Raw genomic sequence first — 12,508 nt, 5'->3', positions numbered from 1 at the left:
GCAAAGATATTCTCCCACTCTGTAGGCTCTCTCTTCACATTTCTGATAGTTTCCTTTGCTGAGAGAAAGCTTTTTAGTTTGAATCTATCCCAGTTGTTTATTCTTGCTTTTATTTCTTGTGCTATGGGAGTCCTGTTAAGGAAATCTGATCCTGAGCCAACAAGTTGAAGATTTGGACCTACTTTTTCTTCTATAAGATGCAGGGTCTCTGGTCTGATTCCGAGGGTCCTTGATCCATTTTGAGTTGAGTTTTGTGTAGGGTGAGAGATAGGGGTTTAGTTTCATTCTATTGCATATAGTTTTCCAGTTTTCCCAGCACCATTTGTTGAAGAGGCTATCTTTTCTCCACTGCATATTGTTGGAACCTTTGTCTAGTATGAGAAAATTGTATTTATTTGGGTTTGTGTCCATGTCCTCTATTCTGTACCATTGATCTACCTGTCTATTTTGGTACCAATACCATGCCGTTTTTGTTACTATTGCTTTGTAGTAGAGTTGAAGATCTGGTATTGCAATACCCCCTGCTTCGCTCTTGCTACTGAGGATTGCTTTAGCTATTCTAGGTTTTTTATTCTTCCAGATGAATTTCATAATTGCTTGCTCTATTTCTGCAAGGTACATCATTGGGATTTTAATTGGAATTGCATTGAATCTGTATAGCACTTTAGGTAGTATAGCCATTTTGACGATATTAATTCTGCCTATCCAGGAACATGGGAGATCTTTCCATCTTCTAAGGTTTTCTTGAATTTCTTTCTTTAGTGTTCTGTAGTTCTCATTGTAGAGGTCTTTCACCTCTTTTGTGAGATTGATTCCCAAGTATTTTATTTTTTTCGATGCGGAAATCAATAAATGTCATTCACCATATCAACAGACTTAAAGTTAAGAATCACATGATTATTTCAATAGATGCAGAAAAAGCATTTGATAAAATATAGCATCCCTTCATGCTCAAAACACTAGAAAAAATTGGGGTAGTGGGAACATTCCTAAACATTATAAAGGCCATCTACGCTAAGCCCATGGCTAATATCATTCTAAATGGTGAAAAACTGAAAGCGTTCCCCCTAAAAACTGGAACAAGGCAGGGATGCCCTCTTTCACCGCTTCTATTCAACATCGTCCTTGAGACTCTAGCCAGAGCAATCAGACAAACCAAAGAAATTAAAGGGATACGAATAGGAAAAGAAGAACTCAAACTATCCCTGTTCGCTGATGACATGATTATATATTTAGAGGAACCTGGAAATTCCACCAGAAAACTTTTAGAACTCATAAGTGAATTCAGTAAAGTAGCAGGTTACAAGATCAATGCTCATAAATCCAATGCATTTTTATACATAAGTGATGAATCTTCAGAAAGAGAAATTAGGAAAACTACTCCATTCACAATAGCATCGACACACAGTCTTTTAGACTTCTTGTTACTATATCATTGAGCTAAATATATAAATTTTAGTATGTTATACATAGTAGTTAAGCAACAGGATAATTATATCACAAAATGTTGTTTACTTTACGAATTCATTTAATGTAGTATCTCTATTAATGGCCTACCCTAGGATATTTTAACTGATTATATTAAGTTTTGTTTCTAGACAATTTTGGTGAAACTTATTTTGCCTAAAGCAGACACACAGTTCAGTTGTTTAAAAAAAAAAAAAAAAAAAGACATAAGCTCAGATAGGCATTGGTTTCTTACTACTTTATGGCTTTGAAAGACATTCTGAATTCTCTTGCTGGAGTGTTTACTACACCAGCAAGCAGTAGGATTTAACATTAAATTTTCATTTTGATTAACTTGACTGCAGTTGTTTCTTGGCTGCCTCTTTAGAGCCCACTGTGGAATAAAATTAAAACGGTTTTTATGATACAACAATTTAGTTGCAGAAAATGACATTTTTCTTTTTTCCCAGAATGACTGTGTGTGCTATCCCTGAATTTCCTGCATATGCCCCATGGCTCTGGTTTCTCCCCATGCCCATCCATCTTTTACAATACTACCAGATTCATTTTCTTAAGCAGAACTTTGGTCATTCCCTTCTTCTTCAAAGGCTCCCCATTGCCTGCTGTCATTGAAGCCCAGCTCATTCATCAAAGAAGGAGCAGTTCATATGCTGTATTTTCCCTTGAACACCTTCCTTCTTTTCCTCTGCTAACGTCCTGTCCCCACTCAGATTCCTTGTCCCTCTTGCATTGTCCTCTCTTACAGGAACACATCTCACCTGTGAGAATGTGGACTTCTTGAATGCAAAAGCCAAGTCTCCTTTATTTTTTCGCACACCCTGCCATTGCCTGTTCATAGAAGATTCTCAACAAATGTTTGTTGGGTCAATGAAAAAGGAATATTTAAAAATAACCAACATGCAAACTGCCGCTTCTTATACTTGTGTGATCCTCTGATCCTTTACCTTTTCCCCCAGCTTCTGATTAGTTTGTAATGTAGATATTCATGTTTGTCCTTGGTGTTGACTGTCTCCTCCCTGTTGGGAGAGAACTGGTGCTTCCTTTTGTTCACAGATGTATCCATGGTGCTCAGAACCCTGCTTGTTATATGGTTGAGTGAATGAGTAAAACTAGAAGCAGAATGCCAGCTTCTCCCTGCTTCTTGGGTTATTGTCAGTAGTTTTCGATGTAAAGGACAATTGGTGTTGGAAGATCAGGGAGAAATGTAGAGAGACCCTCAAGTTAGTTTCTGCCCCTTCCTACTGTGCCACTCTGAGCAAGTTGCTTGACTGCTCTGAAGATAATTTCCAATCCTGTTCAAGGATAACAGGACCTAAATTACATTGTTTACATGAGGATTAAATTTTAGTAAAGAAACATGTAGTGTAGTTAATAACTGAAGTTTCTTGGTCATTCCTAGTATGTGAGACATGTTGCTACATATTTTCCATCTGTTACTGTATATTCCCACAGCCATTCTGTGGAGCAAAAGATGGCTACCCTATCTTGTAGATGAAAAGAGGAAGGGTCCTGCATAGTGGTGCGTGGCACAGCATTCACAGCACGACGGTTCTGCTGAACCCCAGACTGTGTGCTCCTAAGGCCTCTGCTGACTGTGTGTGTATGCTCCTCCTGGGCTGCTGGATCTTTCCTTTGGAGCAGTGGAGTCTAGACCTTGCCTTGTTGCCTTGTTATCACTTTGCAAAGGGCTCACAAGGACCCATGTCCCCAGGGAGGAATTTTTTAAAAATACCTGGTCCTCCCTAAGCTTGAAGTGCAGGGAGTCTGGTTTGGAAACTGTTCCCTGCGGAGTTAGCTCCTTCCCCTCCTACTAATACTCCTGCCTCCAGTTTGTGTCCCCTCCCCCCGCCAAATAAAGCTTTCAACTCTGTTATTTTCTAGTACAAAGACATAGCACTCCTGTGTTAAGACTGTTTTAAGGATCATTGCATTATTGGTTTGGAAACAAATTAGATGGTTTATGGTTGAGATAACCAAGTGGATCATTACTGTCTTTTCTATTGATTTGAAAAGTAATGAGTCTTCTAATTTTAGAGAGATCTGCAGATGCCACTTCAAAACACACTTATGTCCCTAATAACTCTTAATTATTGTAATAAAGTTAACTTAAATAATAAGGAAGACTGCTTTCTGTATAAAGGAATTAGCCTTTTCAGATATTTTCATTATGCATTTAAAAGAACCAACCTAGATTTAATGGGGTGGATTATGTTTTCATCTGAAAAGCATGTTTTTTACATTTCAAGGAATAGGTTTCTCTTTTGAAATAGTTTGTCATCAGTTCACTCCAGAAAATATTAAGATGAAAAATAATTTTGTTTATATGCTATAAAGCTTCATTATGCTTAATTGATTGGGAGACTTAGTAGGAGGTCAGAGAGAACTGGTAAACATAAAATTTAAAAAGGAAATATAGGCCTTTCACTTCAAGTACTCTTTCAACAGAGATATAAGTTCATTTCTGATAGTTTTATTATAGTGATTAAGAGCATGAACTTTGAAATCAGTCTGGCTTAAGTTTAAATCCTCCCCTCTTTTTTTTCTTATTAAATCTGAGTTTATTCATGTTACCTAAATTCTGAACCTTGATTTTTCTCACCTATAAAAAATGAGCAATACTTAGTTCATAAAGTTGTTTTATCACATGAAATAATATACACAACACATCTAAATAGTGCCAAAGTATTGCAGGCACTTTAACAATGTTTATTATCTTTGAGATACAGTCATTTAGATATAAGGAAACATTTGAATATCACTTTGCCAAATAGGTGGGAAAGATTTTTATGAAATCCCTATTGCAGTTTTCAATTTGGTATGGAATACTTTTTTTTTTTTCTTTTTTCCTTCAAGCCAGCTCAAATGATAATCTCATCTTGGGATGAACTGTCAACTTTCGCATTAGTGAGATTTTAACTCAGGAGACTTTCTTTCCAAGTATGGAGGTAGCAGGTGTGAATTTTAAGTTTCTGTATCAAATCGTGTTTTGCAGGAGAGTGCATAGAAGGACTGCGGGAGCATGACTACCTTCTGATTCATTCTTGCCGGCAGTGGACCACTATCACTGCCCACAGCCTGGAGGAGGGCCACTACGTCATTGGGCCAAAGATAGAGATTCCAGTGCACTACGCAGGTAAGACTCCTCTCGGGGGCAAGAAAAGGCAGAGAGAGGAAGGGGGCTTGAAGAGTTGATTTTTTTTTTTTTCCCCTTTACAATGGGAAAAGGGGACTTGTCTACACACTAGGAAGCATAATGACTAAGAAAAAGAAGAATCAAACACTTCTATGTGATTATTTTTATCTATCAGTGAAAGTTCGAATGCATTTTGTCATTGATATTTCTAATTGTTGCAGCTGGATATTTATAAGATAAAAATTTTACAGACACATAAATAACTTCTCTGTAGTCTTGGAATTAAGATGAAAATGTGTAGCCAACCTCTGAGCTCCAAGTGCTTGTGTTTCTGAATAACCCTGTGTAGCTTGAAAATTGCTTTTGTGAATGACTATGATGTAATGATTTCACGAGGTACCATTGCACAAGTGGCCATTGTGTCTGGTTTAAAAATATTGGCTTGGAAGTTCAGATACCTGGGTGTGTCCCTTTTTTTCAAGGAGGCTTTTAGAACACAGCCTCTCCGATGACCTCACTGCTCCAGTTCAGTGTGGATGATAGGTGCCTCCTCACCTCTCTTTGAACTCCATTCAGTTCAACAATGCCCTTTAACTAATTTTTATTGAGCTCATTCTGTGACCAGCACTGAGCTTGGGATATGTTTAGTGGTTTGAATAAACTTAGTAGTGGTAGTTATAAATGTTTAAAAAAAAAAAAAAAAAAAAAACTAGTATCACTGTACATTTTTTTCTGGTACTTATTGTTTGTTATATAAAGGATCTTAAGTTTTTCCACTATTATTGTTCAGTTTTTTAAAAGTTGATAGCAGAACATTTTAACCAACTAAGCATAAATCTTATAACCCTAGACTGACAGTTTTTTTTGATTGACCTCCTACAATGCTGACCAAGTTGTCTTTTTGGAAAAGGGATCTTGCTGTATCCCCAATGTCTTGAACAATAGTAAATGGGGTTTTTTAAAAATATATAAATGTTTTATGAATGGGTGCTTTGTTACCCTTTTTGATTCCTGGAAGTCTTTAATTGCTGGTATGACTGAGGAATCACTAAACCACTCAAAGATCGTTCTTATTCAAAATATTATAAGAAAATGAGAATTTCTCTGAACTTAATCTTTGTCCTTTAGAATATTTCCTAGTCCTGTGAGTTGAGTAGCTTTCATGAAAACAGAGAAACACTTAGTACTTCTCTGTGTGGTTTCCACAATAGGTGAGATTTACATTATTTATAGCAAGCTCAAATTCTGGTTTCTTTGTAGAAACCGAAAAAGAAAAGTAAATTGTTATATTGCTTCATCCACATCTATGATTTTACCTAGTCTGCTGAATTCTTCTATTGGTAGACTGCATTATTTTTTAATCTTCCCCCCCAAAAAGCCATTGTGAATAGCTCTATCAAATTGATCTTCCCAAAGGATTGTTTTCATTTGGTCACTTGCTCAGATCCCTTTGAAGGCTTCATGCTGCATTGGATTCTTGGCCTTGCTGTGTAAGCCCTCCACCCCGCAGAGTTCCAGGCTACTTCTCCAGCCTGTTCTACTCTGAAGAGTGAACATTCTAGCTAGATCAGACATCCCACTGTTTTCTGAACACCCTAGGCACTTGTCCCTTTGTATGGTTCTCCCCATTAGAGTGGCCTCCCTCGACCATAGTGCTTCTCAGAGCCTGCCATTAGGTTGGGAGTGTGCAGGGGTCCCTACTTACCCGTGTGGTCTCCCAGTGTACTCACCATGTGTCACATTCATTGGACACATTTGGTCACTGTTCATTCAGTTACCAGTTCTTATGTACATATATATTTTCACCAGTTGAACTATATCATCTTTAACAAGTTAAACCATTTCTGAAAAATACTTGCATATCCTTAGAAGTGACTTTATGGATGTAGATACTAGTTCTAGGGACCCCAAACGTGGTTATGTGTGGAATCACCTAGAGAGTTTTAGAAGACCGGTTGCTGGGTCCTAACTCCAGAAGTTCTGGTTTATTTGATCTGAAGTGTGGAACTAATTGAAGGATTTTAAATGTTTCCCCTGGTTAAGAATGCAACCAAAGTTGGGAGTGGACATCACAGTGTCAGATTATAGATAAGATTTCCCCAAACATCTAAAAATATTTGCAAATGTTGTAGTATTTGAACATATGTTTTTGTATTAGCAGCCATCCAGCTTTCACTGGAAAGAAAGAGACGGTATGTTCAATGGCTTACTCTCTTTTTAAGGAAAATGATGATAAACATAACTGGGAACCCAGGCATATTGTTTTTAATGAAACTGAGGTGCCAAGATTAAAATGAAATGTGAACACTAAGATCACACCACTTTACATGAAAGCAGACAAAATATTAAAGCAAGAAAAACTTGAAATAGACGCAAATGGTTTATGAGATCATCTGCCATTAGGCAAAATAGAATGGATGGTCAGTGATGCGCCTGAGTTGTCTGCCTGAATTGCTTCAGCAGGAAGCTTAGGTAGAAGTTTTGGGGTATAGATCGCTATGATTGATTATTTTGTTTAGGGACATTACATCTAGAGATAACACCAAGAAAGTTCCTTTAGCAAAGTTTATAAAGACAAATTTAGTGACTTATTAGTTTAAAAAAAAAAAAAAAAAACTATAAGCTAACCAGTAAATAAGAGGGCAGCGCATTCTGATTACAGTGTAAAATTGAGACTTTAGTCTGTATGTGATCATATCAGGAGTTATAGTGGCCTACGCCCTGGGCACTCACTACACACTGGTTTTTTGTTTTGCTTTGTTTTGGCTTTTTTTCCTGAGATGGGGTCTTGCTCTGTTGATCAGGCTGGTCTCGAACTCCTAGGCTCAAGCAATTCTCCTTTCTGAGCCTTCCTGAGAATCTGGAACTACAGGTTTGCACCACCATGTCCAATTTGTACTAGCTTATATTTTGTTTTGAAGAATGTATTTATTATGAAGTTCATCCCTTCGGAGAAGAGCATAAAGTACATTGTGGAGACCAAAAAATATCATTTATGTCTCTCTAACTTACCCTGATACATACATATTTGACTAATTTGTCAGAAATTTCATCTGGGATGCCTTCCCAGCCTTTTGGCTAAGATCAAGTGTAGAAATTTCATCTAGGTTAAGATTAATCTTTCATTCTTTGAGGGAAATTAATAAATAGTTAATAATTACAGTAGAGCCTACCAGCTGTATAATCAAATGGCATAGTTTGATTCCCAGTTCTGTCATTTATGGTCTATTTTAATTTGGGCAAGTTAATAGACCTCTTGAAATTTTAGTTTCCTCATCTGTAAAGTGGGGGTAATTATAGTGCCCTGCTCCTAAATTGGTTGTAAAGCATAAAAGAGGTAATGCACGTGAATCCCTTTTCAGAGTGCTGAGTACTTTCTAAGTGCTAAAGATTTAACCCTTTATCTTGTACCACTAATTACAAGCTGAATTTCCTTCAGCGAAGCCAGCTGAACATCGACATCCCTCAAAATCGTTTTGGTGGTGGTTTTTTTGTTTGGTTTTGCTTTGCTTTTTAAGAAAAACTCTTTCTTTTGAGGTTGCAGTAGCGTGGTACCTTTTCTCATCTACCCAGTTATGCCCATCGTTTTGCCAGGTCTGTTCTTAATCGTTCTTTCTCTCCCTCCCTAATGCACAGGTGGGTATGCACACGTTATTTTCACATGCAGTGTTTGAGAGTAGACAGCACACATCCCCTAACACTTCACTATGCATTTCCTCAGAGCGAGGATGTCCTCTTACGTAACTGTTAGCAAATTCAGGACACTTAATACTTGAATCTGCAGTCCGTATTCCAGTTTTGTCCATTGTCCCAACAGTGTCCCTTCTTGCATTTTCCCTACCAGGCCAGCATCCAGTCTGGGCCCATGTATCGGATTTCACTGTCCTGTCTCTTTAGCCTACTTTAATCTGGAGCAGTTCCTCAGCTGTCTCTGTGTGTTGGGATGTAGACATTTTCTGAAGAGTATGGACAAGTTATTTTATAGACTAGCTCTCATGTTGGGTTTTCCTCTCTCCTGATGATTAAATTCAGGCTGTGCATTTGGGGCTGGATTACCACATATGTGATGTGTCCCTCTTAGGAATCACAGCTCAGGACAAGGGATGTCTGTGTGCCCCTTATTGGTGATATCAGTTTTGATCACTTAGATTAAGTTGTTGTCTGATTTCTTTGGCTGTGTAATTAACATTACTAGGAAGTTTGAGAGAGGATATTTCAAGACCTATAAGTATCCTTGCTCCTTCTGTAAAGCTTCCAGCCCCTCCTTCCTACCCTGATTGTGCAGCTGTTGAAGATTTCTGTCTAATTTGGTTTTTGCTTGAAGGTGGCAAACATTTACTCTGTCATTCCTTCTTATTTCTTAACCTTGTTCCACTGGAAGGAAAAGCATTCCTTTCTTTCCCATTTAGTAACTTAACTTACCTGTTCTGATCAGCACGCAGTACGGATTCTGTGTCATTTTGTGGATTGTACCAGCTGTATAATCAAATGGCATAGTGTAGAAATTTCTAATATTACTCTCCTAATATTAGTACCCATATTGCCCCAGATTTGCGCGTTGGGGTATGAGCTATCATCTGTATCTTGGAGACATGCTTCCTCCGTATTTTTCAAGCATGCCCTTGTCTTCTGGTGTAGGTAGCACACATTCTTCTCAGTCAGTATGCTTTGTGAATCAGGGCTGCAACACTATCCTGTTCCAGGCAGTGCTTTTCACTGTATGGTTTTGTAGATAGAGTCCTTGGAGTTGGGCAGTGTGCAGCCTGGGCAGCCACACACAGCAGCAGTGTTCTCACATACCCTGGAAAGTGGTGAAACTCAGGACTTTTTAAAAATCACAACTCAAGAGTGCCTTTCCCATGTTTCATATCGAAGATTTTCATGAAATTCCTCATGTGAAAAGAATGTCATAAGACTTTGAGAAAAGCTAAGTACCTGTGACTGGAAGTTTGTATCAGAACTACACTCTGAAATGGAAGTATAAAATTTCTTATTCCAAATTCTGAGATGATTAGATGTGCTCTCAACAAATACTTTCCTCATTCTAGCTAGGCACAGTGGCACACTCCTGGAATCCTAGTGATTAGGTAAACTGAGAAACTGAGACAGGAGGATCATCAGTTTGAGACCAGTCTCAGCAATGTAGCAAGACCCTGTCTCAAAAATAAAATTAAAAGGACTGGGGATGAAGCTCAGTGATAAAGCATCCTTGGGTTCAATCCCTAGTATCAAAAAACCAACCAACCAACCAAAGAAACCTTTCCTCATTATGGCAAAAAATAAAAAAGTTTAAATTTTGGAAAACAAGGAGTTTTTTGGTATAACAAATAATCAATTCTAAGAGAGAAAATGTGTCAGTCAGCGTCACGTAATTTCCTAACAGTGAAGAAACCACTTGAAGAAATTGGCACAGTGTTGAGGGAAGAGGCTGCCTCTTTCATACAAGTTTTCTTCAAAAGGCACTGCAGATAAATTTCATCTAAACTTTCTGACTTCACTTTGCTACCAGAAGGGCAAAGATTTCCTAAGAAACATACATTATTGCAATATAGAACTCAGATTTTTTTTTTCTGCATTCTGCACACTCAAAACATGTAACTTCAAAATTGCCTGGAACTTCATCAGACACTGCTTGCTCAGCCTGCATGCCCACCCTTCCCCCCTTTTACCCTGACATATTGAACCAAAAATACCTACTTAAAAAAACTCTTTTCAACCCCTAGTACAACTTAATTCTAGCCAAGAGTTCCTAAAGATGAATGGTTTTCATTTTATCTTTCACATATCTATTCATCAGATTCGTTTTGTCTCTGCACCTCAGAGTAGTCAGTCAAGCAGACCCAAATTTTACCATGAAAGCATATATCTCACTTAGGTGATCCTCTCCTAGTATCCACAACCTAATTTGGTGTTCGTAATTTGATATTTATTTTCTTTAAAGGAAATCTAAACTTCAGGTCCCATAAAGATCTGGATGCATAGCCTCAGGAATTTTATTTACCCTCCTGCACTCCAGGTGTCCTCTCCAGATGATGGACATAAACCATAAAAAATATGTGAAAATTCGGTGAGGTCTGACTTGTGTTATGACTCAACACTGTGCTGGCACATAATGAGTATGGAATAAGGGAATCTTCTCTCTCACCTCTTAGAAAAACCAGAGAAAACCCTACCAAGACATACCTTTGGGAAGCTAAATGGATCCAAATGTGAGGGGTCTCTGTATCTGTGGTTCACCAGTTTTCAAAGTAGTGGAATACTGAGTAGCTTTCTGAAAATTTAAATCATTCAATGGCATGCTCACTATTATCATGGATGAACAGATTGCTACATGAACATAAGCATCTGAGATAAACTCCAGCCCTGTTTGACTTCTATTTTTAAATGCTCATCCTCCTGCAAATCCGGTGAATCTATAACAAGCTAAAATGATCTCAGTGCTTTCCCCCTGAGCTGCAGTATGTACAGAAATAAGTGACACTTGCGTGCAAGATTGGTGAGAAACGCTTATGCGGTCTTTGAGGTCCTTATTCAGCAAGCACCTGGATTTATATCCGCAGTGCCTGATTTTAAAAATGTGGGGTGTGCGGTGTCTGTCTCATGGGCAAAGTTATAGTAACGCAGTATCTAACATAACCTTGAATTGTAATTACTGAACAAAAGGAAATGTTGAAACAAGCTAATTTTATTCTCCTGGGTTGCAAGTTTAATTAGCATGAATCATCAGTTTACAAAAGTAGCTGCTAATGTTGAACAACACTTTGTGTACTTTCTCTGTTACATGGGATAAAGCTTCTGTGATAAGATAGAAAATAACTTTCTTTTAAAAGGTGCTAAAAATGAATATAGTATGCTAAGGAATATTTATCCCAGCCTGTTTTGCCTTGAGTAGATATTAAAGACCTAAGGAGAAACCATTTTTCGTGATTAAATCTTTTTTTGGTGGGGGTTGTGGCTTGAACTCAGGGGCATTTGACCACTGGGCCACCTCCCCAGCCCTATTTTGTATTTTATTTAGAGACAGGGCCTCACTGAGTTGTTTAGCACCTTGCTGTTGATGAGGCGGTCTTTGAACTTAGGATCCTCCTGTCTCAGCCTCCTGAGCCACTGGGATTATAGAATTGCACCACCATACCCGACTCATGATTGAATCTTTAGGTCACAGTTAACAGCTAAAAAAGATTTAGTGCTTAGTATTTCCTAGGCATTTGTTAATTAAGCCTTTTCCCTTGATTTCTTCATATAACTTTCACAGCATACCCATGAGGTTTGTTCCATTATCATCTGCATTTCATAGAAGTAGAAACTGAGGTTCAGGGATGTGGTCTTATCATATAATACAGTACCTTGTCATATAATATAGCCAAAAAGTGTGATTTGAACCCAGGGTATGTGCTCCATAGCCTGCTCCCCTTACCACTATCCCTTGGAAAATATTAGAAGACACTTTCTCTGTGGAGTGTGTGCTTATCCTAGAGAAGAGGGGTCTCTTAGAATTAACCAGTACCACGAGTAAAGCTTTTGTTTTCTTTCCTTTCACGTATAGTTCCCCACTTGTATTCTAACTCCAGGGGAAAATTAAGTAAACATTTGAATTTTGAACTTTAATATGTACAAGTCATCTCCATAAAAGTAACATTATTTCTATTTCTTGAGTAATTGCCAGGAAGAAGGAAAAGTAGGAAGAACTTCCAGGAGAGCTTCTAGCTTGATGGAGAGGGGACCTGCAGAGGCCAGAGTTTTGCAAAGACTGGAGGAAGAATCTTTCACATATGGACTAAGCAAACTGGTGATCTTCAACAGGGCAGTCTCAGTGAATACAGGAGGAAAAATAGACTACAGCAAGAGATTAGAAATGAGTGAGGAGTCTGACAGCAAGCAAACATCCATTGCTTTCCAAGATTTTTG

At 38.1% G+C, this 12,508-nt stretch overlaps 1 protein-coding gene across 3 annotated transcripts in view; it reads left to right on the top strand.

Moving 5' to 3' along the window:
- Positions 1–12,508, top strand: part of Garem1 (GRB2 associated regulator of MAPK1 subtype 1) — a 187,168-nt gene that overhangs the window by 62,829 nt on the left and 111,831 nt on the right. For all 3 annotated transcript variants that reach the window (XM_047526425.1, XM_047526424.1, XM_047526426.1), the window contains exon 2: positions 4,460–4,600. In XM_047526425.1, coding sequence (XP_047382381.1) covers positions 4,460–4,600 — 141 coding nt within the window. The remainder of the gene's footprint in view (positions 1–4,459; positions 4,601–12,508) is intronic.

Source organism: Sciurus carolinensis, chromosome 15 (genome assembly GCF_902686445.1).
Source record: "Sciurus carolinensis chromosome 15, mSciCar1.2, whole genome shotgun sequence".
Classification (NCBI taxonomy): domain Eukaryota; kingdom Metazoa; phylum Chordata; class Mammalia; order Rodentia; family Sciuridae; genus Sciurus; species Sciurus carolinensis.
The sequence above is the reverse complement of the archived record's forward strand: the minus strand, read 5'-3'. Positions and strand labels throughout refer to the sequence as shown.